The following is a 25,484-nucleotide window of genomic DNA, read 5'->3' on the forward strand; positions in this document are numbered from 1 at the left end:
TGCAGTATTTTGAAGTCCTTATTAAAACAAAAGCCTTTATGAACATAACATCTGTGTCTATCTAGGAATGCATATGGTTGAGAGGCTTTGTTGTTGCATGTCCTTTTCCAGAAGCAATGGGGTGAAAAGTACAGCTGTCTTTATTTTTATCAGATTCACTTGGACATTTAACACAAGTCAAATGTGCTGCCTTGAGACTCCAGAAGGATTCTTTTACTAGAAAATGAAATTAGCGACTGGTGAATCACTCATTAGTACTCATAAAGTCAGATCTAATTCCACCCAAAATTTGCTGTTTCTGCAGAGAGTCAAAGCTCTCATCACTGCCACACAGATTGACTTTGCTGAACTGTACACTGACAAACATAGCCTACTGCATACAGACACAAATTACTATAACGATGAGGCCATCTTGTGGCTGCGGTGCATCTATACCATAGGACTGTTGGTTTTGTACAGTCTGAAGTGGCTGCTTACTGTAGAACAGGACAGCATTGGAAGTTTGCAAGGGTTCACATCCCCACAGAGCACAGAGTGGGAATTTGTCATCAAGATTTTGTTGGGTAACTGGTCTTTGAAAGAATTGAGTGTTATAGATGTCTTTGGTTGGGAATTGTATATATTTTAATTTAAAAAGGTAAGCTTTTTTAAAGTGGGTCAAATATTTTAATAACTGATAGTGTAAATGGTGAACCCCTCCTTATTAGTAAAACTACCAGTCTTGATTCCGAAGTGAATGAAATGGGGACATCAACAAAATATGTGACCCTAAAATAATTTACCAATGTCAAACTAAAATAGATCTCCGTTCTTTTACGTTATCTTAATCTTGTGTTAGACTATGATGTTAATAAATTGAGAAATAAATATATTTTTGTATGTTACCAGACACCAGCTATGAAAACTAGGCTAAACTAGCTAGGCTAGGCTTTATTCATGTACCAAACTTAAGTACCATTTTGAGTTACTTTCACTTTATTTGGGTATTTCAGTTTTCTTTATATGTTTACTCTATTACATTTCAGGGGTAATATTGCACTTTTTACTCCACTATGTGTACCTGACAGCTGTAGTTACTTTGAAGATTTTAAATTCAAAACTCATGAGAAGAGAATTCCCCCACACTGTCCTTTTACTTGCAATAAACTTTATTGAATAAATAGTTTTTTAAAATTAATAAAGGTTATTGCAAGTGAAAAGACAGTGTGCAGGAATTCTCTCTTCTCTTGCCTATGGACATTTTCTCCTGCTTATCTGTCTACAAGACATTTATGCATCATTATTAATATTAAAATATGACAGCAGCCATTTATCTGCATAAAGTGTACATTTAGTTTTGTTGTTTCAAGTCCATCTTGCTAATAATACTTCTGTATTTCTACTTTAGTCAAATTTGAATGCAGGACTTATACTTGTAAAAGATATGAATGTGTCCTCCACCACTGCTACCTCTCTGATGGTCGTGACTACTTGCAGTTGCAATATTTCCGGCAGCACTAGAAGTAAGCACGGGTCAGTGTACTCTCCTGTATGACCAGCAGGAGGCGACAGTAGTCTGTCTGAGCGGCTCAAACACACGCAGAAACACCACTGAGACGCCTCACAACAAGGAAGTCTGATAGTGGGATGTGTTCATCTGTCAAAACAGCATCCTAGCAGACATGGACACCCTGCAGTATCTAAACGCTTTTATCTCTGAGCGGCTGGCTGCGGCGGCTGTGGAGATTTTCGGGGCGGTGGAGAAAACGTTTACAGATTATCAGGGAGAAATTAGCCGATCCAAGCAGGAGATAGATCACCTGAGAACACTGGTGCTCTGTCCTCAAATCAGATTACACAGATCAGGTGTGTGGATTAAATGCTTCTACATGATAATGATGTATACCTCATCATTTAGGTAAACAAAGAGGCTGCAGCTCCTTTTAGTTTTTTCAAATAATGGCTCAGAGTAAGATCAGCCTATTTTTCATAAGGATGCTTTAAGAATGCATGTATAGTTAAGAAGCATGTGTTGACCTTTTAAAACTGAAAAACAATGTCCACATGACTCATTCTAGATTAAAATGTGAATTTAGAGGCATTTTTCATCTCCAGTCTCGCCTCTGTCTGCACTCGTATTTCACTCAACAGCTCAACAGGTCAGCCTTCACTACTGTGATGAGGAGGTTTCCCCTGTAAGCTGCCATGAGGAGGACGTCTGGGCCCCAGATGTGAGTCCAGAGCACCCGAGCACCCTGCACACTAAAGTCCAGAAGGCTGATCATCAGCGAGGGCCGTCCTGGAGGCAGCCATGTGACACCACAGTGTCTCCTCAGTTTGTGAAAAGAGAACATCATGAGGATTCACCCTCACACCTCTACAGAGTATTAACTGTTGAACAGATGGCAGATATCAAATCTGAGCCTGATGGTGATGAGTTTATAACATCTCCATCAACCAGGGAGGCTGGTGAGAAGCCAGAGTCTTCTGGACTTCAGCAACTGAAAGGTGAGGAGAGGACTGGGTAGAAGCACATCCAGCCGAGGACTGAAAAAAGCTACGTTCATTATTTTGTTATTGTATCTTTGTGTGTTGGAGATTCTCTCTATACTGAGAGGTTTTGATCAGGTTTGTCGGGTCACACTTTTAAAACTTTTTCAGGTCATGCTTTTAAAACAGCATCACATCAGAAAATAATCTGTTTGCACTCAGGTTACCTCGTCCCTTGATGACATTTTCACTGCATGCCATCAACAAGGTGAAACAACTTCCCAAATGCCACACTATATGTTCTTCTTTGCTTTAGTTTCAACATGCTGATGGTAACAGACAGTTTTTGGCTGTGCTAACTGCGTGGATGTAGTGATGGCAATGCTGGTCTGTCGGTCCGCCACTTTATTCTAGACTGAAATATCTCAACTTGCAACTATGTGATGGATTGCCATGAAGTTTTGTACAGTCATTCATGGTGCCCGATGAATGAATCCTACTGATTTTGGTGACTTTTTCCCTTGTGCCACCATGAGGTTGAAATTTGTGGTTCAGAGTGAAATATACTGACAACTATCAGATGGATTGCCAAGAAATTTACAGCAACTATTCAATGTCCCTAGAGGATACATCGTAACAATATATCAACATTTATTCCATGGATTGGCACACAATTTGGTACATGATTTCCAGACAGTGTATTCAAATGACTTTGGTGATCCTCTGATTTTTCTTCGCTTCAACAACTATTGGATGGATTGCTGTGAAATTTATTGTCCCCAGAGGATGAATTATAATAACTTTGATCTCCTGACTACTCATCCAGTGCCATCATTTGGGCAAAATTTGGTGAATAAAACTCGGTGTACAGGAGAAGACTTGTGCAACGTGTTTTAATTTAGCTCAAATGGAGCCTCACAGAGCTGCTAGCATGTCTTCTTAAGAGAGAATGATAATTATTGTTATTAGTAAAATATGTACAAATTGAGATACAAATGACAAGACAACAGATACTTGTAAAATGTAGTATATTTTCTCACTTTTTTCCTTGTAGATCCACTTGAGATCACTCATCATGAGCAGGATGAGTCTGATGAGCAGCAGTACACTGAACAAGCCTGGAGCCCCTGCCAGGACCGCGAGGACCCTGATCTTCCGTACATCAAAGTGGAAAGGTTTACACCATCTGCTCCTCTGGAAGAGACCAACCATGACTGCAAACTCCCTCTTCAGTCAGAGAGGAGTGTTTGTGATGAGGAAAAGAGTAGAGATGGTGAAGGAGAAGGCTACGAACTGAGCAGAGTCTCTCAGCCCTTCTACTCGGTAAATCCAGACTGCCTCGCATCTCAAAGTGAATATAGTTACAGTACAGAAGGTGTGGTGAATGGAGAATGGATTAAAGTGCTCACACCAACAGGAACAATACAAAAGAAAAGACAAAACTCCAATTTGTGCTGTCAGGAAAGGGTAAGTGTTGAAACGGAAGAAGATATAAATTATTTCACCAGGGAGAGAAGACACACGTGTCCCATCTGTGCAAAACGTTTTAAAGAGTCGAGCCATTTGAAGGATCATGTGAGAATCCACACAGGAGAGAAACCGTACCAGTGCAAGGAATGCAGCAAGAACTTCAGACAGAGCGGAGCTTTGACTTTGCACATGAGAATCCACACAGGGGAGCGACCGTACCAGTGCACAGACTGTGGCCGGCGCTTCAACCGAAAGGGCGACATGGAGACTCACAGGGTGACACATACAGGGGAGAGACCCCATCTGTGCATGGTGTGTGGGAAAAGCTTCAAAAGGAAGAGCAACTTAAACACACATCTAAAGACCCATGCAGAAGACAAAATGGATTACACTCAACCACTATGACTGTACAAATATTATACTACTACTATATACTACTAATACATCCATATAGTACTCACTGGAAAACATAGATAATATGTTGACTGCAATGCATAATACGGTTCTGTCCATGGTTCACAATTAATTTCTCTAGGAGAAAGTATAGAGAAACATTTCTTGACTAACTGAAATTAATTTAATTTTTTTTTATCATCCCAAGAGATTTGTTTTTCTGCTTTGAAATTTATGGACAGTTCAAGTCTTAAAAGATGGGGAGCAAATTTTTACATTAAAATACATTGTATGAGATCATGTAAACTCTAGTTTTACAATTTAGTCCCACGTGGTCCAGCAAATTATGGAAGCAAAGCTCTATTAATTAAATTTTTTTGAATGTACTGACTTTGTTTTTTATTTATTTCAAGTGAGGTTGATGACTTTTATTGCCAGCAGGACTGTTACTGAATATCCTATAAGACAGCCTCACATGGTTTGACTCCAGATCTTTCTCAGGGGTTTGTAGTCACACAAGGTGTCATGGAGGATGGTCACCAGGTTAGTAAAACTTACTAATATCCATTTATAGTATCACATTTAGTATCATGTATCCTTAATATCTGAACACTTCAGTAGAGGAAAATTGATTCCAAACAACAGAAACACACAGAGCAGAAAGTAGAATTAAGTTGAATAAAATGATCAAATCTTACATGCTATAAGATGCAGCTCAAAATGCTTTAAAAAAGTTATAATGTTAATAGATCAGCAGCTGTCTAGACAGTTATCACAGTGACGGTGAGGTCAAAGGGAGATATAAATAATGATATTGAGCGGTTCTATTTTTGCACACTTATAGTTGTGAAAAAGTGTTGGACATTGTGGTAAAAGTCTTAAACAATGTTTAAACCCTACTTTCAGAGTTGTGAAAGTAACCTTTAGCCTGAGCTAAGCCACACTTTCCCTCCCTAAGTCATCTGATGGTACAACTTCATTGAGGACAATCAATTTCATTTGATTTAATTAATGTGATTATGTAATTCAATTTAATTTAGAATTCAATGTATTTATTTTAGTAATTTATCCAATTGTATTTTATTAAGGTAATTTAATTTAAATCAATTAAATTTCTCACATTTTCTGACATTTTATATTCAAAATTATTAATGAATTGAGAGAATAACTGGCAGATTAATAGATGGTCAGTGTAATACAGGCTGTGGTTGTGAGTCTGTTGTAGTTCTAGTTGGTGCCAGAGATGTGATTAATATCAGGGTACTTCTGACCATCTTACCTGTTTCAGGTGTGAGACACTGAGAAGTTTGCAATTTTGTTTCCTTTCATTTTTTGTTATGTGTGATCTGGTGGCACGGTGTGAATAAATCACCTTTTTTAATCTTTGACAACATCTCTAAGTCTAAGACCCCCACCACCTTCCTGGACCCTCTGACCACACTTCCCTACATACTGCCACACAGACAGGACAAGTTAAATGTCAGATTTGTTTCAAAAGCACATTTAAAAACAGATGTAGAATAAAGTGCTTTACAGAGAAACCTTAAATAAAATCATAAAAAATGAATAGGTAAATGACATGAAATTAAAACGATTTTATCGTTAACAAATCCTTTTGACAAGAAATAATATATTTAATGAAACATTTTAATGCACTTCCTGCAAGCATGTAACAACAATACATTTTCAAAATATGTATGTTTTGTCCTCTTCCTCTTCTTTCATCAGTGAAAGGTCTGGACATTGTTTTTCCTGGAAAAAAGAGGCAAGTTTTCTTATTTTCTTAGCAATTTAATTTGTATCTCCACCAATGGTTAAACTTGGTTCAGACACAACTTTGAAGGCCTCTAAGTAGCTGTCAACATTGTTGTTTTATCTACTAACTTAGTAGATAAAACAAAAAGTGACCTGTGACCCTCTATTAAAGTTTATAACTGAAATGAAAGACAAGGAAACGAAACTTAAATCAAGTTTCGATTTCTCAGTGAGTTTCCTGGTTTCATTGCAGTACATGCCCATTTTGCTGTCACACTGAAAACTGTCTCCAGCGGCAGTGGAGTGGATTTTGTATTGTTTTTTTATTTAATTTTTACAGAAATTAATGCTAGATAATGCGCATCTAATTCAAGAACACACACATACAGGGGAGTTAACAAATCCTTTTGACAAGAAATAATATATTTAATGAAACATTTTAATGCACTTCCTGCAAGCATGTAACAACGATACATTTTCAAAATATGTATGTTTTGTCCTCTTCCTCTTCTTTCATCAGTGAAAGGTCTGGACATTGTTTTTCCTGGAAAAAAGAGGCAAGTTTTCTTATTTTCTTAGCAATTTAATTTGTATCTCCACCAATGGTTAAACTTGGTTCAGACACAACTTTGAAGGCCTCTAAATAGCTGTCAACATTGTTGTTTTATCTACTAACTTAGGAAAATACGTGTCATTTACGAGAAGACAGAGCTCATGTGTTCTCAAGATTTGCAGTACATCTTAGCCTTAACCTAATGTTTCTGGATGTCTTTCGGCCATTGCTGGAGTGTTTTAGGGTTTCAGCGATCATCCTCTCAGCCTCTTTCTCTGCCAACCCTGGCTTAGACCTCATGACTGCTTCTACAATACATACAGTATATATCAGTTTGAATTTGAAATTGCTTGTGTTTTTATTTATTTTTTAATACAAACTGTCAATTTTGAGGTAAATAAGTGTTGTGTAGGCTTGTGATTCTGCTCATGGTTTGCTTATAATTGAAAGTTTCTTTAAGTGCATCAGTCTTCTTTTCCTGCCATTCAAACTTACAGTTGATCACAGAGCACACTGTGCTCTCAATCAGGAGCCGCTTGTTTCTTCTCCCACAGAGGCTGTAATTGCTCCACACTGTGCTTGAGGTCCAGAGCATTGTCTTCGCTGTTTGGTCCCTGGAATTTTGTCACCCAGGTCATCAGCCTCTTCAGGTTCTCCTCAATAGAGTCCACTTTTTGCTGCAGGAACTGAAGCATATCTAAACACCAACTCAGCACACATTTAAATTATTGTACTTGAAAGCTTTTATTTTCAAGAGACATGCCCTCCCTGAAAACAGCTATTATCTTTTTATTTCATTCATATTAATAACAGGTGTGTTATGTAATTGGAAAGTGTGACTTATGGATAAAAAGCCAAAATAAAAGGCCTTATTGCTGTTTAAACAAACGTAAACAAACATTTCTGAATTCATGCCACATTCCTGACACTGCTCCGGCTTCTCTCCTGTGTGGATTCCCACATGATCCTTCAAATGTCTCGATTCTTCAAACCGCTTTTCCCTGATGGGAAGCATTTCCTCTCTCCCTAGTGAGAATATTAGCAACTTCTGTTCCAATAAATTCTTCTCCTCTGCTGTACAAGTCATAGATTTGCCTTCCCTTTTTCTTCTTTTGTCTTGTTCCTGTTAGTGTGAGTGCCTTAATCCTTTCTCCATTCACTTCCGTGTTGTTGCTGAGAGTCTGGTCTTGGCTGGGACTGTAAGAATGAGTTTCATCATGAACACTCTGACTGAAGAGAGAGGTTGTAGTCATGGTCAATCTCTTCTAGAGGAGCAGATGATGTTCAGGGTACTGCTGCTCATCAGACCCATCCTGCTCATGATGAGTGATCTCAAGTGGATCTACAAGGAAACAAGTGAGAAATTATATATATGTTATCTTGTCATTTGTATCTGAATGAAAAAAAACACAACCATGAGTGCATCCATGACCTCTTACACATTTTGTTACATGTTACATGTTTTCATCTTGTTTAACGCCTATGTCTTCTTGAAAAAAATGAACAGCAAAAATCAGCATCCAGTGTTGCATTTAGGACCTGTTGAGCTGTTGAGTGAAACAGGCTAAGAGTGTAGATAGAAGCGAGACTGGAGATAAAAAATGCCTCTAAATTCACATTTTAATCTAGAATCTAGAGTCATGTAGACATTGTTGTTTTAAAGGTCAACACACGCTACTGCTTCTTAACCATGCATGCATGCAACATCCTTATGAAAAATAGGCTAATCTGAGCCATTATTTGAAAACAATATGACAAAAACTAAAAGGAGCTGCAGCCTCATCATGTCAGCTGCAACACTTTGTTTATAAAACGCAAATTAAATAATGTAAATGCATCTACTGTACCCTGTGTCACAGCTGCCAGGGATGAAAGTGTTAGTTCCACACACTTGATCTGTGTAATCTTACTTGAGGACAGAGCACCAGTGTTCTCAGGTGATCTATCTCCTACCTGGATCGGCTGATTTCTCCCTGATAATCTCCACTACCGCCGCAGCCAGTCGCTCAGAGATAAGAGCGTTTAGATACTGCAGGGTGTCCATGTCTGCTGGGGTGCTGTTTACACAGATGAACACATCCCATTATCAGACTTTGTTGTCATGAAACGTCTCAGTGGTGTTTCTGAAAGCACTGTCGCCTCCTGCTGGTCACTCAGGAGATTTTCCACCGACCTGTGCTCACTTCAGGTGCTGCCAGAAATACTGGAAGTGCAAGTTTACAACCACATAAAGCAGAGCAGCAACTTAAATCAATAGAGCCAGAAATACATTAGAGGTGTTTGAACTTTGAGTATTTACATTTTGGGCTAAACCAAATAGTAGGCTATCATCCGCCCTCTTAGCTGCTCTCAGGCAACAACATTTTTCATTTTAGCACAGATAATTGACTGAGTTATTGGTCACCACAACTTCAACAGGTTTTTATGATGCGTGCAGAGATGCTTTGTGTTAAGTTAGTATTTAATGAAGGAAATGTGCTGGTGGTGCACGCCCTCATTGTCCTTAATTTCATCACTGAAGTGCATAAAAATAAATTATGTTTGACTCAGCACCCCAACTGACTTGACTACATACATAGCCTGGGTGGTTGTTAATTGCGTGCTTATTGTTTAGCCTATGCCTGAACAAGCGTTGAAACATAACAACTACAACACAGATAAAAGTGAGTATAATATGCTTTTTTTCTAATAAGGTACTTTTTATAATGGGTTTATAATGACTTTGCTAGAAGTAGCCTAAAAAAGTAATTTACTAATGCTTTGTACTGTAGATCAGTTTGATTGTTTATCTTCCTAACACAGGACACTTGTCTGTTTGTCTTTTTAACTCTTTGGTTCATTAGGTACAACCTTCCAATGGACCGTTTGACCTCTGATCTTCTGGAAAAGTGCTCCAGGGCATCCAGATCAAAATCCATTCTTTAAAAATGTGTCGACATTTACAAAAAAAAAAAAAAAAAAAAAAATTAGGGATCATTATAAAAACTCTTTATTGTAACGTATTAACATTGATAAGATGACTTACTGACCTTTGCTGCTTTTTAGAGAGAAAGTGACCTGTGACCCTCTATTAAAGTTTATAACTGAAATGAAAGACAAGGAAACGAAACTTAAATCAAGTTTCAATTTCTCAGTGAGTTTCCTGGTTTCATTGCAGTACATGCCCATTTTGCTGTCACACTGAAAACTGTCTCCAGCGGCAGTGGAGTGGATTTTGTATTGTTTTTTTATTTAATTTTTACAGAAATTAATGCTAGATAATGCGCATCTAATTCAAGAACAAGCTGAATCGCAAAGATTTTCCCGCTTTTAGAAAAAAATAAGTAGTTCATGTTAATCAAACAAGTGTATTTTTTATTAATATTTAGTGGTGTTAAAAAAAGAAAAACATTACAGAAAAACTTTACAGGGAACAACAAATCATCATCATGAACTCTCTGAACCAGCAGTATGAGGAGAAGGTGCGTCCCTGCATTGACCTCATTGATCGTCTTCGCTCTCTGGGTGTAGAGAAGGACTTGGCGCTGCCTGCTATCGCCGTTATTGGAGATCAAAGCTCAGGGAAGAGCTCTGTGTTGGAGGCGCTATCAGGGGTGGCTCTGCCAAGAGGAAGTGGTAAGCTATTAAAAACAACTCTTTGCTTTGGACGCAGTAACTAAGAAATAGTAATGCCCCCGTAATTCAAATATTTCATTGAAATCATTAATGATTAACTAAAGTTCCGAAAAGTTAAAGTTTTATATCTTGTGCACACAAGATACTTTTCTATAAATTCGTATGTGTGAAACATTTAACCCTTTAACCCTATATTGCATTAATTATTAGTTAAACAAAAAATGTTTTGATGTGGTTTTATTACCTAAAATTGCTTAAATAATGGCAATCGGCCTATTTGAAAAAGATTTTTAGGGGGTAGTGGGTAAAATGTTGCTATATGGCAACAATGCACAATCGAACTGTACTGTAAAAATCTAATTTTTTTCTAAAAAAAACATTCTGCTATTGAAAACAACACTAAACAAATCCAACTTATACTTAGTGAAATGTACAACCCAATAGTTACACTGTTAAATCTCTCTCTATAAAGCAAGGAATCTCTGTCTGTCTGTCTGTATGTATGTAAGTTTGTCCTATCCATATCTCGAGAACCGTTCATCCGATCTACTTCATACCTGGCAGATGCATTGATGGGGAAATGAGGTTCTTTGAATGAGCAGTTCTCAAGAAATATATATATAAAAAAATATCCCACAAATAACATTGATTTGCTTCTTTTACTGCCCGTGAAGTTAACAAACGGAAATACGGACAGCGGCACTCTGCTAGTGTATCCCACATTGTGGTCAGAGATGGAATTACATACGCAGTGACAAGAAGCACCATAGAGAATGCCATTGCAAGCCACACTGTGGACGGAGGTGGGATTATATCTGTAGTGTTAATGACTTGAAAAAGTTTAAGAAACTGAGAGAGCCTCTTCTATTGAACTGTGTGCTGTGAATGAAACTTGGCAGAAATATATAAAAAATACCCCATAAACAACGATGCTTCTGCTTCTTCTTCTGCACATGGATTCAACAAGCAGAAATACAGACAGCGCCAGTCTGCTAGTGTATCCCACACTGTGGTCAGAGATGGAATTACATACGCAGTGATAAGAAGCACCATAGAGAATGAATTGAAAAAGTTTAGAGAGTTAAGCTCTATTCCATTTCCTCATACATAGGAACTGCTGACAGGACACCTCGAACTGCGAACAAGGTCAATTATGACTCTTTTTATTATGAATTTTTGATCCATGGAGGTTTTATATTTGCTAAATTTTTCTTGAGCCGAGAAAAGTGATTTTCCAAAATGTGACGTCATCATAGTGTAAAGTCTATGGGCTGAGCGGGAACTCGTGGGCAGGGCCAGTGGGGGAAACAGCACCGCGCATATTCAGTGGGCCGCACAGCACGGAAGTAAACCGGGAAGCTAGAAACTTTTTTTGGCATATATGCCAGCCGAGCAATTCGTATTGGACTGAATGGGCGCCATTTTTGGTCCAGTATCCAGCTCCATCCAGTTTTCCCTACAACCCCTAATCAGTTCATTTCAGTCCAGTTTCACAAACATAAACGAAAGACAACTCAAAAGTCCGCTTCGGGTCCCCCCCACACACACAGTACATACACTAAATCCAACAGAAACGTCAGATAGGTCGGAACACCGTGTTTAACTATATATCTTTAAATGTTACAGTTACGGCTGAAAATGACAACAGAAAAAAACAAGTTTGCCAAGTTCACATATCTCCGCAGTTCAAATCAAATCAACCACCAGTCATCTACCCAGAAATGACTGTTGTTGTTAGCGCGACGTCATGGTCTGTAATTCTAATGAATGGCTGAGTAATATTTTTAGTGATGAGGCTTTTTTCATTTGATCATGGCTAGGTGTGCAGTCATACTGATTTGAGCACGTTCTAAATGCTGAACTACCAGTGGTACAGTGGTAATGTAACTTGTGTAATTTCTCTCTCTCACCCACTCTCTCACCCCTTGACTCACTCACACACACTCTCACTCACTCTCTCACTCTCTCTCTCTCTCTGACTCACTCACTCTCTGACCCACTTACTCTGTCTGACTCACTCACACACTCTCACTTACTCTCTCTCTTTCTCTGTCTCTCTCTCTCTGACTCACTCATTCTCTGACCCACTCACTCTGTCTGACTCACTCACTCACTCTCTGACTCACACACACTCTCACTACTCACTCTCTCTCTCTCTGACTCAATCACTCACTCACTCTCTGACTCACTCACACTCTCACTACTCACTCTCTCTCACTCTGACTCACTCACTCTGTCTGACTCACTCACACTCTCACTACTCACTCTCTCTCACTCTGACTCACTCACTCTGTCTGACTCACTCACATACTCTCTCTCTCTCACTCTGACTCACTCACTCTGTCTGACTCACTCACATACTCTCACTTACTCACTCTCTCTCTCTCTCTTCCTCTGTATATGTGCTCAAGACCTGCTAGAAGCAGCCACTTTGTTGTTAAAAGTGTTTTGTGGACCCATAACATGTTAAAAAAAAAAAAACACATCAGTAGCAAGAGCAAGTACTGTGGTTTTCCTGGTATGTAGCCCATCTATTGAAGTAGTTGGTGCCCCACCAATTTTTTACAAATAAAAACACCAACGCCACATTTTCTGTAAATACTATGTGTGATATACGGAGTGTGCAAGAAAGGACAGAGTCAGAGTTGATGCTGAGTCATAATGTTTTATTGGCACTTAGCCTACAGCTAACTCTGCTAACACTGATGCAGTACAGTAACTGCATACACACAAGCCAACTACAGACACACACACAAGTCGCATAAAACCCAACTCAGAAACAATACATTACACAATGTTTTCTTTGATATAGCTAGTATATATGAATTGCCTTATTTAATTACTTTAAACCACACAAGTCACAGTCACATTGTCACTGCTATGTATGGCTCCTGGCAACAACCATGGGCATGTCTTCCTCTATGGTTTTTAATGCAGGCAAAAAAAAAGAACAGTCCTGACAGTGGAGCTTTCCTGAGAATGGAGCCTGCACATCATCTGGCTGAGATGAAAAGGAGCATTTCTGATTCCCCCACAGACCTTTGTTATTTTTAATAACATACAACTAACAATACATTAAAAAAACACAGTAACAATATTTTTCACTGCAAAAGGTATGACTAAATGTGACTTCAGTTGGACTTCAATAAATGTTTAATGACAGGCCCAATCATTAACCTATTTTTATTGACAATATAACTTGCACCTTGACCTGAAAAATCATATATGTAAAGAAAGTCATGTAGACAGAAATGTTGCAAATAAATATACTCGTAGTAATCAAGACAATGTGTGGAAGTTTCTTCACTTTTACTCAAGTTGCTCGTTCTGATGTGCCTGTCACACATTTAGATGGACAGACCTATTTTTCAATTTTATAAATTATTTGAGACCCAATTTTTAATTGAAATTATTTATGTACTGTCTGAGATATGTTGCTGTGTGGTAAGAACATGGGATTTCACTTTGACTTTTTGCTCCTCGTCTCATCATTCACTCTCCCGTAATTCAGGCATTGTGACAAGATGTCCTCTTGAACTGAAGATGAAGAGAAAGAAAGGGGGAGAGGAGTGGTATGGAAAGATAAGCTACAAGAACTATGAGGAAGTTATAAAAGACCCTGCAGAAGTGGAGAAAAAGATTAGAGAAGGTACAGTATACCGTATTCTTAAATGTCCTTAACAATTAAGCCAAGTACTGAAGGAGGTTAAAGGTTTAATTTGCTGCTCGGTGATCAGCATGCCCATCCTTTGTAATCATCATATATCTCTCTCCAGCTCAAGATAAAATAGCTGGGACCGGGGTGGGGATCAGTAATCACCTCATCAGTCTGGAGATCGCCTCTCCTGATGTTCCAGACCTGACGCTCATTGACCTGCCCGGCATCACCAGAGTGGCTGTCAAGGGACAACCAGAGAACATTGGAGAGCAGGTATAGTTGTTCAGGTCTCAGTACTATATCTTGACAACTGGAGCAATTGCCACAAAATCTGGTACAAACAATCATGGTCCTCAGATGACGATTATGTTTAGCAAACATAACACTGGCTCCTAGTGTTAGTGTTAGAGTGTTACCAAATTCAACAAGAGCAGGACAGAGCTTCTAACATATGCCTACACACGCATAGTATCCAGCCTACACTGTGGTATAGTATCCAGGGCCTGCTTCCACACAGTGGGGAAACTACACTGTTTTTACATAACCTGTAACCCACAAAACTGTCCTGGGAAATAACAGTGGGTTAAGCTACTACTGTAAGTGCTAAGCCAATTAGCTGGACAACACTTGCAATTTACGTTAGTGCGTATAAACACACAGTTGAATCCATTCCTTACACTTTTGCTCATCTATTTTTTGTTTTGGGAAGGCTAAAAGCCACCACCCTGCAAACTTACACACAGTATGACTCTTAATGCAGCCCCATGCACATTGCTTCTGCATGTGGAGAAAGCCAAAGCTTGACAAGCGTTGCCTAGTTACGGTTGCTCAGCTATAATTGGACAATTGCCGTTTGGAGGAGGGGTTTAGTAAATGGTTTTTGTTAACAGCATACTGAAAAATCGAGGAGAAACCCTTTCGAATTAGGTAACAGCATGGCATTTCTTCCTTACATGTATTGCACCACTAATGGTAAGAAGATTTCTCATTCATCCAACAAGTTTGTTCTCTGGTCTGTAAGGCCTATTAAAACCTCACAAGGCTGCTAGTGTGGCTATAGATATTTAGTCTTGTTATAATGTAGTTGTTTATTATTTGATTAGAACAGTCCAAATCACATTGCTGATTGGGTAGTTGTGCAGTTTATAATCTTATACTTGATATAATATGAATCAATACTTTCAGATAAAGTTAATGATCGAAAGGTTCATTAAAAAACAAGAAACCATCAGCTTGGTGGTTGTTCCATGCAACGTGGACATAGCAACCACAGAGGCTTTGAACATGGCACAGCAGGTGGATCTTGATGGAGAGAGGACTTTGGGTAAATATATTGGATTTTTTTTTTAAGCCACCAAGTTTTTAGGTAGCTCAAAACCTTACTGTCCTTTTGTAATTCTAAGTATACTTAGAACCTAAATTCCTCTGTCTCTCAGGTATCTTGACCAAACCTGATCTAGTGGACAAAGGCACAGAAGAGACAGTGGTTCACATTGTCCATAATGAGGTCATCCCCCTGAAGAAGGGCTACATGATTGTCAGGTGCAGGGGTCAGAAGGAGATCAAACAGAAGGTGTCTCTCACTGAAGCAACAGAAAAAGAGAAAGCCTTCTTCAGTGATCATGTGCATTTCAAGTAAGTTCACTCTTTTTGATGATTATGTAAACAACGTTTTGCAGATTCACAGGTTGTGTAAACTTTTATTTCATTCTGTAGAACTCTCTATGATGAAGGCTATGCCACTGTTCCTAAACTGGCTGAGAAACTCACCATTGAGCTGGTGCATCATATCCAGGTGAATACAGGGACACACATGACAACTGATCAGTCAAAGACTAAAAATCAGTGCCAGTTGATGGAAACAGTCTTTATGTGTGGTTTGTCCAGTCTTTGTAGGTTTTAGCTAGTCCTCAGATTTGTCCCCAGCTTTACAGCTTCACTTTAACGGTTCACTACAAATTACTTGGCTGACTTTGAGTGTTAATATTTTGAGCCATGTGTGATTTCTAGAAATCTCTGCCTCGACTGGAGGAGCAAATAAAGGGGAAACTAAAACAGACTCAGACAGATCTGGATAGATATGGGAATGGACCCCCATCTGACAGAACTGGGAGACTTGGTTTCCTCATTGATGTGAGTTTATCGGCTTTTTTATCTTTTAAGTAACATACAAAACACTGCATCTCCTAACCCAAATTACTCCTTATACAATAGGACATACAGTACATTTATTCCCATGTCTTTTATCTGGTATTTAGAGAGTGACAGCGTTTACACATGACGCTATCAGCCTCACCACAGGGGACGAACTAAAATTTGGAGTCAATATCTTTTCCATACTCAGAAAAGAGTTTGCAGCATGGAAAGATACCATAGACCGCTCTGGAATAACATGTAAGTGCATAAACATCCTGGTCATTACATCTATTTTGGTGTCTTTGCTTTCATACTGCAAAGCTGTAACATAATATGTGAGCTCTTAAGGAAAATATTGTTTCCTCTGGTGTTTTGTTTTCTTCTTGATGTGAAAAGTGCAACATGTTTTACATTTCCAAATACAAAGTAATAACTTTTATAACTACGTAAATTTGCTCTACTGACCTCTGCTAATCAACAAATGAACTACTTTACATCTACTTTTTCTTTCACAAATTCATTCATGTTGCAGTCAACTGGAATATTGAGAGAGAGGTAGCTCAGTATGAGCGAAAGTACCGTGGAAGAGAATTGCCAGGATTCATCAACTACAAGACCTTTGAGGGCATGGTCCAGGAGCACATCAAACATCTTGAAGATCCTGCTATCCTGAAACTCAAGGAAGTGGCAGGTATGTCTCATACCTCAATACAGTTTTTATTTGACCATGTATTTTTCACCTTGTTACTGATTTGTATGTTTATTAGAAATTGTGAAGAAAGAGCTGTTTAAGCTGGCACAGTGCAGCTTCGTTGGATTCCCTAACCTCGTCACAATAGCCAAGGTATCATTTTCATTGTCAGTTGCTACTGTATATAATGTTACATGTCCAAGGAGGGGCCACAGAGAAAAAAACAAAACAAATTTTGTGCTCTTGATTCAATAATTCATGCACATGGATTATTTAATTAATGCTCTTGATTTATCTATGTTGCCTGTTCCCCTCTTGTTGAGGGCACCAAACACACTCAGTCAGCTAGAAGTTTGACAAGCCAAAACCCAAAATATACCCATTTAGTCCAAGATCAAAATAAAACCTTATTAAATCCAAGCGATCCCTAGTGAGGGTGTACGCAGGAGGAGAGAATGGCATGATGGTGAATTCTCTTAAATTGAAAGCACAAATTATTAAATTGAGAGCATTAAATATTAATTGTTGTTGTTATTTTTTTCGTGCGGGCTCCATATAATTTGACTAAATATTGTTAAATATCTCCTGATACATTTCTATGTTCTTTAGGTGAAAATTGAAGCCATTGTAAACAAGAAGGAAATTACAGCAGAGTCCATGCTGAGGACTCAGTTTAAGATGGAGTTGATCGTCTACACTCAGGACAGCACATACAGCAAGAAGTTAGGGAAACGGAAGAGAGAAGAAGCAGAACAGGAGAAAATCACTGGCCGCGCTCTCAGCAGTAATGACACTGGGGCCACCTTGAAAGAGATGATGAAACACATTAAATCCTATTACCAGGTAAGAATAATTCTACATGTTGTGTTTCACGGCATTTCATAAATCATACACATCTTAGATAAACTATAAAGATAGTAATTTTCATGAATTACTGTAATTCGTGGCTGTAATTGTTTAGGATGGCTCACAGGAGAAACTCTCCAAAGGCAACACTTTAAAAACACTTTGTTTATGAGTGATTCACAAATAGTGAGATCATAATGATGTAATAATCAGTAAATTTACTAACAAGTGGTTTAGTTTTATATATGGTTTATCAGTGACATCCAAATAATATATAGACAAGGACATTATTAGTATTGATGATAGGGAAATAGTAAATAGTAAAATGTGTCCTGCTGTATGTATGTGAAAAGAGACAGTGAAGACAGGCAAACCTCATGTGTACAACGCTTTGGACAAAAGTGTTTGCCAAATGGATTAATTCAATATGTAAATGATACTGAACAGCAGAAATTGGCAATACATTTACTAAGACCAGTCTTTATTTTAAAGTGCCACCCAAAAAAGCTAAAATTTAGAGCATTATCTTTGTCCTCCCACAAACCACAGATTGCTGGTCAGCGTCTGGCTGATCAGATCCCACTGGTGATCCGCTACCAGATGTTGCAGGAGTCTGCTGTCCAGCTGCAGAGGGAGATGCTGCAGATGCTTCAGGACAAGGAGAAAACCGAGTCCCTGCTTCATGAGGAACATGGCATAAAAACCGAGAGAACCAACCTTCAGGGTCGCATCAAGCGCCTGTCAAAGGCACGCATTTTGCTGACTGAGTTTAGTATGAACATATACAACTTCAACACATCTCCAGTGCAAAACCTAAACCCAGATTTCTAATTAGCACATTTAAATGTGCTAATTCAGGATTCTTTATTTCTCTACCATGCATATTTCTGAGCATAATTAGTCATTTATTTTAGAGATTTAATATCCATGTTTTCTGAGACTTTTCATTCAATATGTTCATGTTTCATAAAAATTCTCTCAATAGTTTGATCTGTGTATATAATATGTAAGTTTACTTTGGTTGAAAATGCATTAATAGCAGCGTTAGTAGCTTATGATTTATTTGCTGTGCTGATTGAGTTTCAGTAGTGGTTGAGTTATTGCTTCATTCCTGTGTTTAGACAATAACTGTGTTTGAAGTGAAACTATCTTTGTTGGATTATTATTTATTGGAAGTAGGAATTATGATGTCTAGATTAATATTTTTGTTGTCCTTTTTCTTCTGTTGGCAAATAAAACATCTCAAACTATTCTTTTTAAAAGAATGGACTGGAACCCCTGCTTTTGCTTTTTGATTGACTGTATATAATTATGGATGATGTGTTTCCACCTCCTACCACTATGCAAAAGTGAAGCCAAAATAGCTCCTTTCCGGGAGCTGCCATCTTGCTTGTATGACATCATTTGGAGCCAGAGTTGGGCTGCAGGATCTTACTCAGATTAAACATGTCTACAAAGTCTCTAGTATTTCCATATAAACACCATTTTGCCACAACCACACCTTTACTCCACTGCTGGATAACACTTTTGCTATATGATGTGTAAAAGGGCTTAAGTGCATAAAGGACTTTATTTAGACAGCAAATTTGCATCTTTTGGTCAATTAATCTTAAAGTGCACTCTAATTATTTTCATTATATGCAACTCAGGTATTTTGTGAGGAAGTGTTACAAGAAAAGTGGCTATAATGAAAAGGGTGTCCGATTTTCCCTAAAACTTCAAAAAATTAACATGGGGTGGGTATTATTCGAGAAATGGATAAAATTAGTGAGATTGGGTGTTAATCAAAAATGGGTAAAACGAATAAGGGCTCGGTGTTACTCAAAACATGGCTAAAATGAAAAGGGTGTCTGACTTTGCTGAAAACTTGATAAAATAAACATGGGGTGGGTATTAATCGAGAAATGGGTAAATTTAGTGACATGGGTAAAATGAGTAAGGGGGGTGGTATTTCTCTAAAATGGGTAAAATGAGTAAAGGGGGGGGTGTTACTGGAAAAATGGCTGAAATGAAAAGGGTGTCTGATTTTGCCAAAAACTTGATAAAAATGAACATGGGGTAGGTATTAATCGAGAAATGGGTAAAATTGGTAGGATTGGATGTTAGTCAAAAAATGGATGAAATGTGTAAGGGGGGGTGTTACTTGTAAAATGGGTAAGGTAAGTAAGTGGGAGGTGTTACTCGAAAGATGGCTAAAATGAAAAGGGCATCCAATTATGCCGAAAAATTGATAAAATGAACATGGGGTGGGTATTAATCGAGAAATGGGTAAAATTGGTAGGATTGGGTGATGGTCAAAAAACGGGTAAAATTAGTAAGGGGGGGATGCTACTCAAAAAATGGGTAAAGTGAGCAAGGGGAGTGTTGCTCGAAAAATGGCTAAAATGAAAAGGGCGTCTGATTTTGCAGAAAAGTTGATAAAATTGACATGGGGTGGGTCTTAATTGAGAAATGAGTAAAATAGTGAGATTAAGTGTTAGTTAAAAAATGGATAAAATGAGTTGGGGGGGTTACTCGAAAATGAGTAAAGTGAGGAAGGGGGGGTGTTACTTGATAAAAAGCTAAAATGAAAAGGGTGTCCGATTTTGTCGAAAACTTGACAAAACGAACATGGGGTGGGTATTAATCAAGAAATGAGTAAAGTTAGTGAGATTGGGTGTTAGTCAAAAACTGGATATGATGAGTAAATATTACTCGATAAATGGCTAAAATGAAAAGGGCGTCCCATTTTGTCGAAAACTTGGGTAAAATTAATGACATTGGGTGTTTGTCAAAAAATGGGTAAAATGAGTAAGGGGGGGGGGGGGGGGGGTGTTACTCGAAAAATGGGTAAAGTGAAAAGGAGTGAGTAAGGGGGGATATTAGTCAAAAATTGGGTAAAATGAAAAGGGTGTCCAATTTTTGCAAAAACTTGATAACATGAATATGGAGTGAGTGTTAAGAGGAAATGGGTAAAATTAGTAAGTTTGGGTGTTAGTCGAAAAATGGGCAAAATGAGTAAGGGGGGCGGTGTTACTCGAAAAATGGGCGTCCAATTTTCCTGAAAACTTGATAAAATGATTCACAGATCCACAAAGATTTTCCTGCTGGTAGAAATAAATGTGTTGATCATGTTAATCAAACAGGTGTATCACATTTATTTTTCTTATATAGTGGTGTAAAAACAAACAAACAAAAAAAACATAATTTATACATAGTTTTCAACTTCTGTAACTTGTCAAATGTTAAATGAATAATATTCCTCTAGTAGGCGAGGAGGTGTGGCATCCGCTCCATAGCTGTTTAAAGGTTTATGCTGCAGCAGATGTGACATTACTTGTCAGGGACAGAACTCATCAGTGAATAGGACTTTCATCTAGCAGTTTTGTTCCCTTTTACGACATCATTTCTTTACGGGAAACAACAAATTATCATAATGAACTCTCTGAACCAGCAGTATGAGGAGAAGGTGCATCCCTGCATTGACCTCATTGACTCTCTTCGCTCTCTGGGTGTAGAGAAGGACTTGGCGCTGCCTGCTATCGCCGTGATTGGAGATCAAAGCTCAGGGAAGAGCTCCGTGCTGGAGGCGTTGTCAGGAGTGGCTCTGCCAAGAGTAAGAGGTAAGTTAAACAAGATGTTAAAAAGCTGTTTGTTTCTTAAAATGAAGGGATGATTAAGTTTTATAAGTCAACATTTTTATATAAAAAAAATGAACATTCAGAAAAGTAAATTAAAAAGACATGAAATAGGTATTCACAGCTGTATTGGTTTATTTTGGCTGTGGGGAAGAACCACAACAAGCTAAAAAAAAAAAAAAAAAAAAGCACACCACTCTGTTATCTTAGAGTCATTATGGCTGACAGGTTAGTTAGACATTCAGCAGAGGTAGGATTGGTGGAAAATAGTTCCTATAAAAACTGTAAATAGGGCCCGAGCACCGAACAGTGCGAAGGCCCTCTTGTATTTGTAAGGATTATTATTATTATTATTCTGAAACAAATGCATTTTTGAGGGCCTAAACATGCACAAAAAGATGTTAAACTTTGCACATACATCAGAAGTGGCGAAAAATTTGATATTTTATGGGTCTCAAACATGAGCGTGGCAAAATGGCTAGATAGCTCCCCCTAGAAAATTAAGAAAACTGAGCCCCTCAATACAGATTGTCGTAGAAGAATGAAATTTAGTAGGCGTATATATCATGACCAGATGCTTTATTATCAAAATTATGAGTTTTCGTCGAACGCCCCTGGCAATTTCCGTGTCTCGCCATGGAACAGGAACTTGTTGTAACTCCACTGGACTTTGTCCATTCTGCTCCAAATTTCACAAGCTTGATTGGAGTCCAGAGCTGAACACATCTACATGTCAATATTGAGTCATAGTCATAGTGCCACCTACTGGCAAGAGGAAGTCAGCGCTATGTGACAAACTACATCTGATCTACATGGAATTGACAAGGTATGGTCTACACAAGATATATGGCAAATTGACATATAATTAGTGGGTGCTCTCTAGCACCAAATAGTGGACACAGGAAGTAGTATTTAACTCCTTTGTGCAACATCACATATTCATCACACTGCATATGCATGTCAGGTGACCTTCACTAAATGTATTGCTGAATGAATGATGCACTTGTGTAGAACTGTCTGCAGGCAACAGGAATCAAGTCTTATGTGACAAAGTTCCTTTGATTTACATGAAATTTAAAGTGTGTGGTGTACATTTGATATACATCAAAATACAGGCTTTTTCCATTGGCAATTTTGGCTTTACTGACCCAAACCATGCCACGTTGATTTACGTTTCCAAAATGAAATTTGTCTATCCATCATTTTACAACTTATACTTTGACCATTAGTCACAGCCATGATGTATACAACCCACTGCTATTTCAGTCAAGACAAGCATCTCATCAGTTAAAAGACACACTTTAAATCGAAATCTCTGTTGTGCTGTGCTGATGCACCAAGTCAAACCAAGACAAGCCAAGCCAAGACAAGTATGGAAAAGGTCTAAAAATGTGTATTTCGTGTCTTCTAGCACCGTAAACTGGACATAGGGAAAGATAGTTATCTCCTACATACAATGTCCAACATTCAGGAAAATGCATATCCGTGCACAATGCCCTCTAGTAAATGCTGCATCATGTTGCCTGGCAATAACAAAACTTCAACTGCAGCACACCCCGGCGTGCGTGAAGGTGCAAGGGCCTGATCATCACTGCTTGCAGCTTTAATGGGATATTGTTTTTTTAAAATGTAATTTTTAAATGTAATCTTTCACTCATGTGAACATCATGCCACTGTCAAACAGGAGAGGGAAATCTCAAAACCTGTAAAACTAGTTTTGCAACAGGTACTGATGTTGACTATAGGGCACTGTGCCAGCTCGTATGCTACAAGCCAGCAAGAATGCCACAAGGCAACGTTCACTGTAGTGTTGTATTACTGTCATGAACTGACTCACGGTTCAGACAAAGAAGGAAGGAGAGCACACAAAAGGTTGGGGGTCATCAAAGTAAACTATTTATCAAATTAAACTATTTACAAAAACAAATAAATAAGGTGTGACAAAATCATTAGTCAGTTATGTACGTGTGAGTGGAAAATAATGCAGGAAGGTTGGATGTTGAAAGAAATGACGAATCAAACAAAACCAAAACCAGGAGACTGTGGGTACCTCCCAAGTCCTTTAAATTGCATCCATGTTTCCCTCACTTATATCTTTTCCTTGCATCTTAGCCCCTCCCACGGAAGATGCAAGGACAGAGGAAATTGGGAAATATGTTTTTAGAGAAATTAGATATCCTTTCCTCTGAAGAGTCATGTGAATTGACATCCGTTTCTGATGATGGTGGCAGCTGTCAGAGCAGTGGTGTTTTCTCTCTGCAGCCTATTACCTGTTCAACAAACACCTTCACATGAATAAAAACCTGCATGCTGTATTTATATTGTATTGTGTACTTTGTACTGTGTCCTGCTTAGACACACATGAACAATTTCTACTGGCAGAATGCGTTTATCTTATTTATTCATAATTTGCATCTGTATTTATTGATATTCTGATTGTGAATTCATTATCGAATAACCTAGAATATTAGGGTGTCTTTTGAGAAATGGAAATTATGTATTTGGCTAAATGTTACAGGGAAATGGAAATTATGTAACTCATATCAAAACCAACATTCAGGAATTTTCAGCCTCATGTGTGACTGAATGGAAATGACGATGTAAAATTTAAATGTGTTTAAAATGTGTTTCTTACTGACAGACAGACTCTTCCTGACTTTAATTTTATCCATAATAAAAGTGAATGGGGGAATAAACAGATAATGAAAAGAAAAAAAACTTTCTAGTGAATGAAGAAAGTTGTTTATGGTTCTATTGTTGATGAGACCTACAATTGACACAGATTTGTAACTAGATGGTGAATCAGAAAACAAATAACACATAAAAGTTGGGTTTTATAAGATATATCTGCCATGCCCTGGCTGGAAAGCTGAGTTATCTTTTTGTTTCTCCCAGTGTTCCTTGTCTTGTACTTCCTGTTTTATTTTGATACTCACCTCTTGTCTCGTTGCAGGTCCTTCACTTCCTGCCCTTGTGTGTCTCCCTCCCGTGTGATTACCTGCCCTGCCCTAATGTGTTGCACCTGTGTCTCGTTGTCTTCCCTCCTCAAGTGTATATAGTCTCAGTGTTCCCTTCCTTCTGTTTGTCTTGTTCCTCTTGTTGTCAGCGTTCCAGACTTTTTTTTTTCTCCTAGTAAGCCTTATAGTTCCCGACCTGTTTTGTCTTTGACCTCGCCTTTTGCCTACGGATTTGGATTATCTTGTTGTACTGACTGATCACCTGTGTACCAGCCCTGCTGCAATTAAAGGACTGTTTTTTTTTAACTTGCATACTGTGTTAGTCTGCATTTTGAGTCCAAGCCGTGTTCAGTTCTTGACAATATCATGATACACTTGAGTATAATGATGATGTTGTGATGTACCAGATCAGTGCAATCAGCTGAGCATCCAAGCAATAAAAAGGGGGCATGTCAGCCCGTAAAAGACTTCCTTGAAGGCTCCTCTTCAGTGTGTATTCTCATTGTAAAAACAATAAAACATCATAAATAAACATATGTGTGTTTCATTTTACATTTTCATTTTTCATTTTTCAGTGGTGGTTGAGTTATTGCTTCATTCCTGTTTAGACAGTAACTGTGTTTGAAGTTAAACTATCTTTGTTGGGTTATTCTTTATAGGAAGTAGGAATTATGATGTCTAATAATATAATAATATAATAATATTTTTGTTGTCCTTTTTCTTCTGTTGTCAAATAAAACATTTGAACTCTTCCTTTTCCTCTTCCTTTTTAAAAGAATGTAACCTCAGCTTTTTCTCATCTGTCCAATTGACTGTATATAAATATGGACATGTCTCCACTTCCTACCACTTTGCAAAAATTAAGCCAAAATATCTCCATCTTGCCATCTTGCTTGTATGACATCATTTGGAGCCAGAATCAGGCTGCAGGATGAATGCCCACAGAACACGCCTATGGACGTATTATATGAGCTGGATAGGGCTCCGCCGCTCAGCCTTGCAGCCAGTTTTTCCCAGTGGTCACTCACAGTATTGCAGTAAACAATCCCCTGCAGCCCACAAAAGCATTTTCCCCTTAGACCGCCAGTGTAAAACAGACACCTGTAGAGCTGTTGACAGGACAGCTCAAACTACAAAAAAGGTCAATAATGACTCTCTCTATTATGGATTTTTGATCCATGGAGGTTTATATTTGTAAAACTTTCCTTGAGCTGAGAAAAGCAATTTAAAAATCCATGACATCATCACAATGTAAAGTCTATGGGCTGAGTGCCCATATAACACGGCAGCAAACCCGGCAGCTAGAAACTTTTTTTGGTGTATG

General features: G+C 38.3%; 3 protein-coding genes and 1 long non-coding RNA gene across 4 annotated transcripts; 3 read left to right on the plus strand and 1 right to left on the minus strand.

The window, feature by feature from the left end:
* The first annotated feature begins 1,576 nt into the window (after positions 1-1,576).
* On the plus strand, positions 1,577-4,718 carry LOC137181910 (zinc finger protein 69 homolog). Its single transcript, XM_067588022.1, has 3 exons — positions 1,577-1,845; positions 2,131-2,487; positions 3,524-4,718. The coding sequence occupies exons 1-3, from the start codon at positions 1,662-1,664 to the stop codon at positions 4,342-4,344; spliced, it is 1,362 nt and encodes a 453-aa protein (XP_067444123.1). The 5' UTR covers positions 1,577-1,661; the 3' UTR covers positions 4,345-4,718.
* A 1,825-nt stretch (positions 4,719-6,543) lies between these two features.
* Positions 6,544-9,701, minus strand: LOC137182289 (uncharacterized). The gene is made up of 3 exons (XR_010928299.1): positions 8,594-9,701; positions 7,136-7,982; positions 6,544-6,631 (listed from the first exon to the last, which is right to left on the minus strand). It is a non-coding gene; the product is annotated as an uncharacterized lncRNA (long non-coding RNA).
* Positions 9,702-9,805: 104 nt separating this feature from the next.
* On the plus strand, positions 9,806-18,858 carry LOC137181911 (interferon-induced GTP-binding protein Mx-like). The gene is made up of 12 exons (XM_067588024.1): positions 9,806-10,255; positions 13,767-13,904; positions 14,032-14,186; positions 15,099-15,237; positions 15,350-15,548; positions 15,630-15,708; positions 15,924-16,046; positions 16,172-16,307; positions 16,582-16,740; positions 16,817-16,893; positions 17,350-17,583; positions 18,136-18,858. The coding sequence occupies exons 1-12, from the start codon at positions 10,069-10,071 to the stop codon at positions 18,415-18,417; spliced, it is 1,908 nt and encodes a 635-aa protein (XP_067444125.1). The 5' UTR covers positions 9,806-10,068; the 3' UTR covers positions 18,418-18,858.
* Positions 18,859-21,001: 2,143 nt separating this feature from the next.
* On the plus strand, positions 21,002-24,472 carry LOC137181914 (interferon-induced GTP-binding protein Mx-like). Its single transcript, XM_067588027.1, has 2 exons — positions 21,002-21,188; positions 24,157-24,472. The coding sequence occupies exons 1-2, from the start codon at positions 21,002-21,004 to the stop codon at positions 24,195-24,197; spliced, it is 228 nt and encodes a 75-aa protein (XP_067444128.1). The 3' UTR covers positions 24,198-24,472.
* Positions 24,473-25,484: the final 1,012 nt, after the last annotated feature.

The sequence above is a fragment of the Thunnus thynnus genome, chromosome 4 (genome assembly GCF_963924715.1).
Source record: "Thunnus thynnus chromosome 4, fThuThy2.1, whole genome shotgun sequence".
NCBI classification, from domain to species: Eukaryota; Metazoa; Chordata; class Actinopteri; order Scombriformes; family Scombridae; genus Thunnus; species Thunnus thynnus.

Bases quoted from the DNA above. Each gene is read 5' to 3' on its own strand.
- LOC137181914 (XM_067588027.1), top strand. From the start codon at position 21,002: ATGAACTCTCTGAACCAGCAGTATGAGGAGAAGGTGCATCCCTGCATT. The intron at 21,189-24,156 runs GTAAGTTAAACA...GTCTCGTTGCAG, and splicing joins GGCTCTGCCAAGAGTAAGAG to GTCCTTCACTTCCTGCCCTT.
- LOC137181911 (XM_067588024.1), top strand. From the start codon at position 10,069: ATGAACTCTCTGAACCAGCAGTATGAGGAGAAGGTGCGTCCCTGCATT. The intron at 16,047-16,171 runs GTGAGTTTATCG...TCTGGTATTTAG, and splicing joins GACTTGGTTTCCTCATTGAT to AGAGTGACAGCGTTTACACA. The intron at 16,741-16,816 runs GTATGTCTCATA...TATGTTTATTAG, and splicing joins GAAACTCAAGGAAGTGGCAG to AAATTGTGAAGAAAGAGCTG.
- LOC137181910 (XM_067588022.1), top strand. From the start codon at position 1,662: ATGGACACCCTGCAGTATCTAAACGCTTTTATCTCTGAGCGGCTGGCT. The intron at 1,846-2,130 runs GTGTGTGGATTA...TTCACTCAACAG, and splicing joins AATCAGATTACACAGATCAG to CTCAACAGGTCAGCCTTCAC. The intron at 2,488-3,523 runs GTGAGGAGAGGA...TTTTCCTTGTAG, and splicing joins TGGACTTCAGCAACTGAAAG to ATCCACTTGAGATCACTCAT.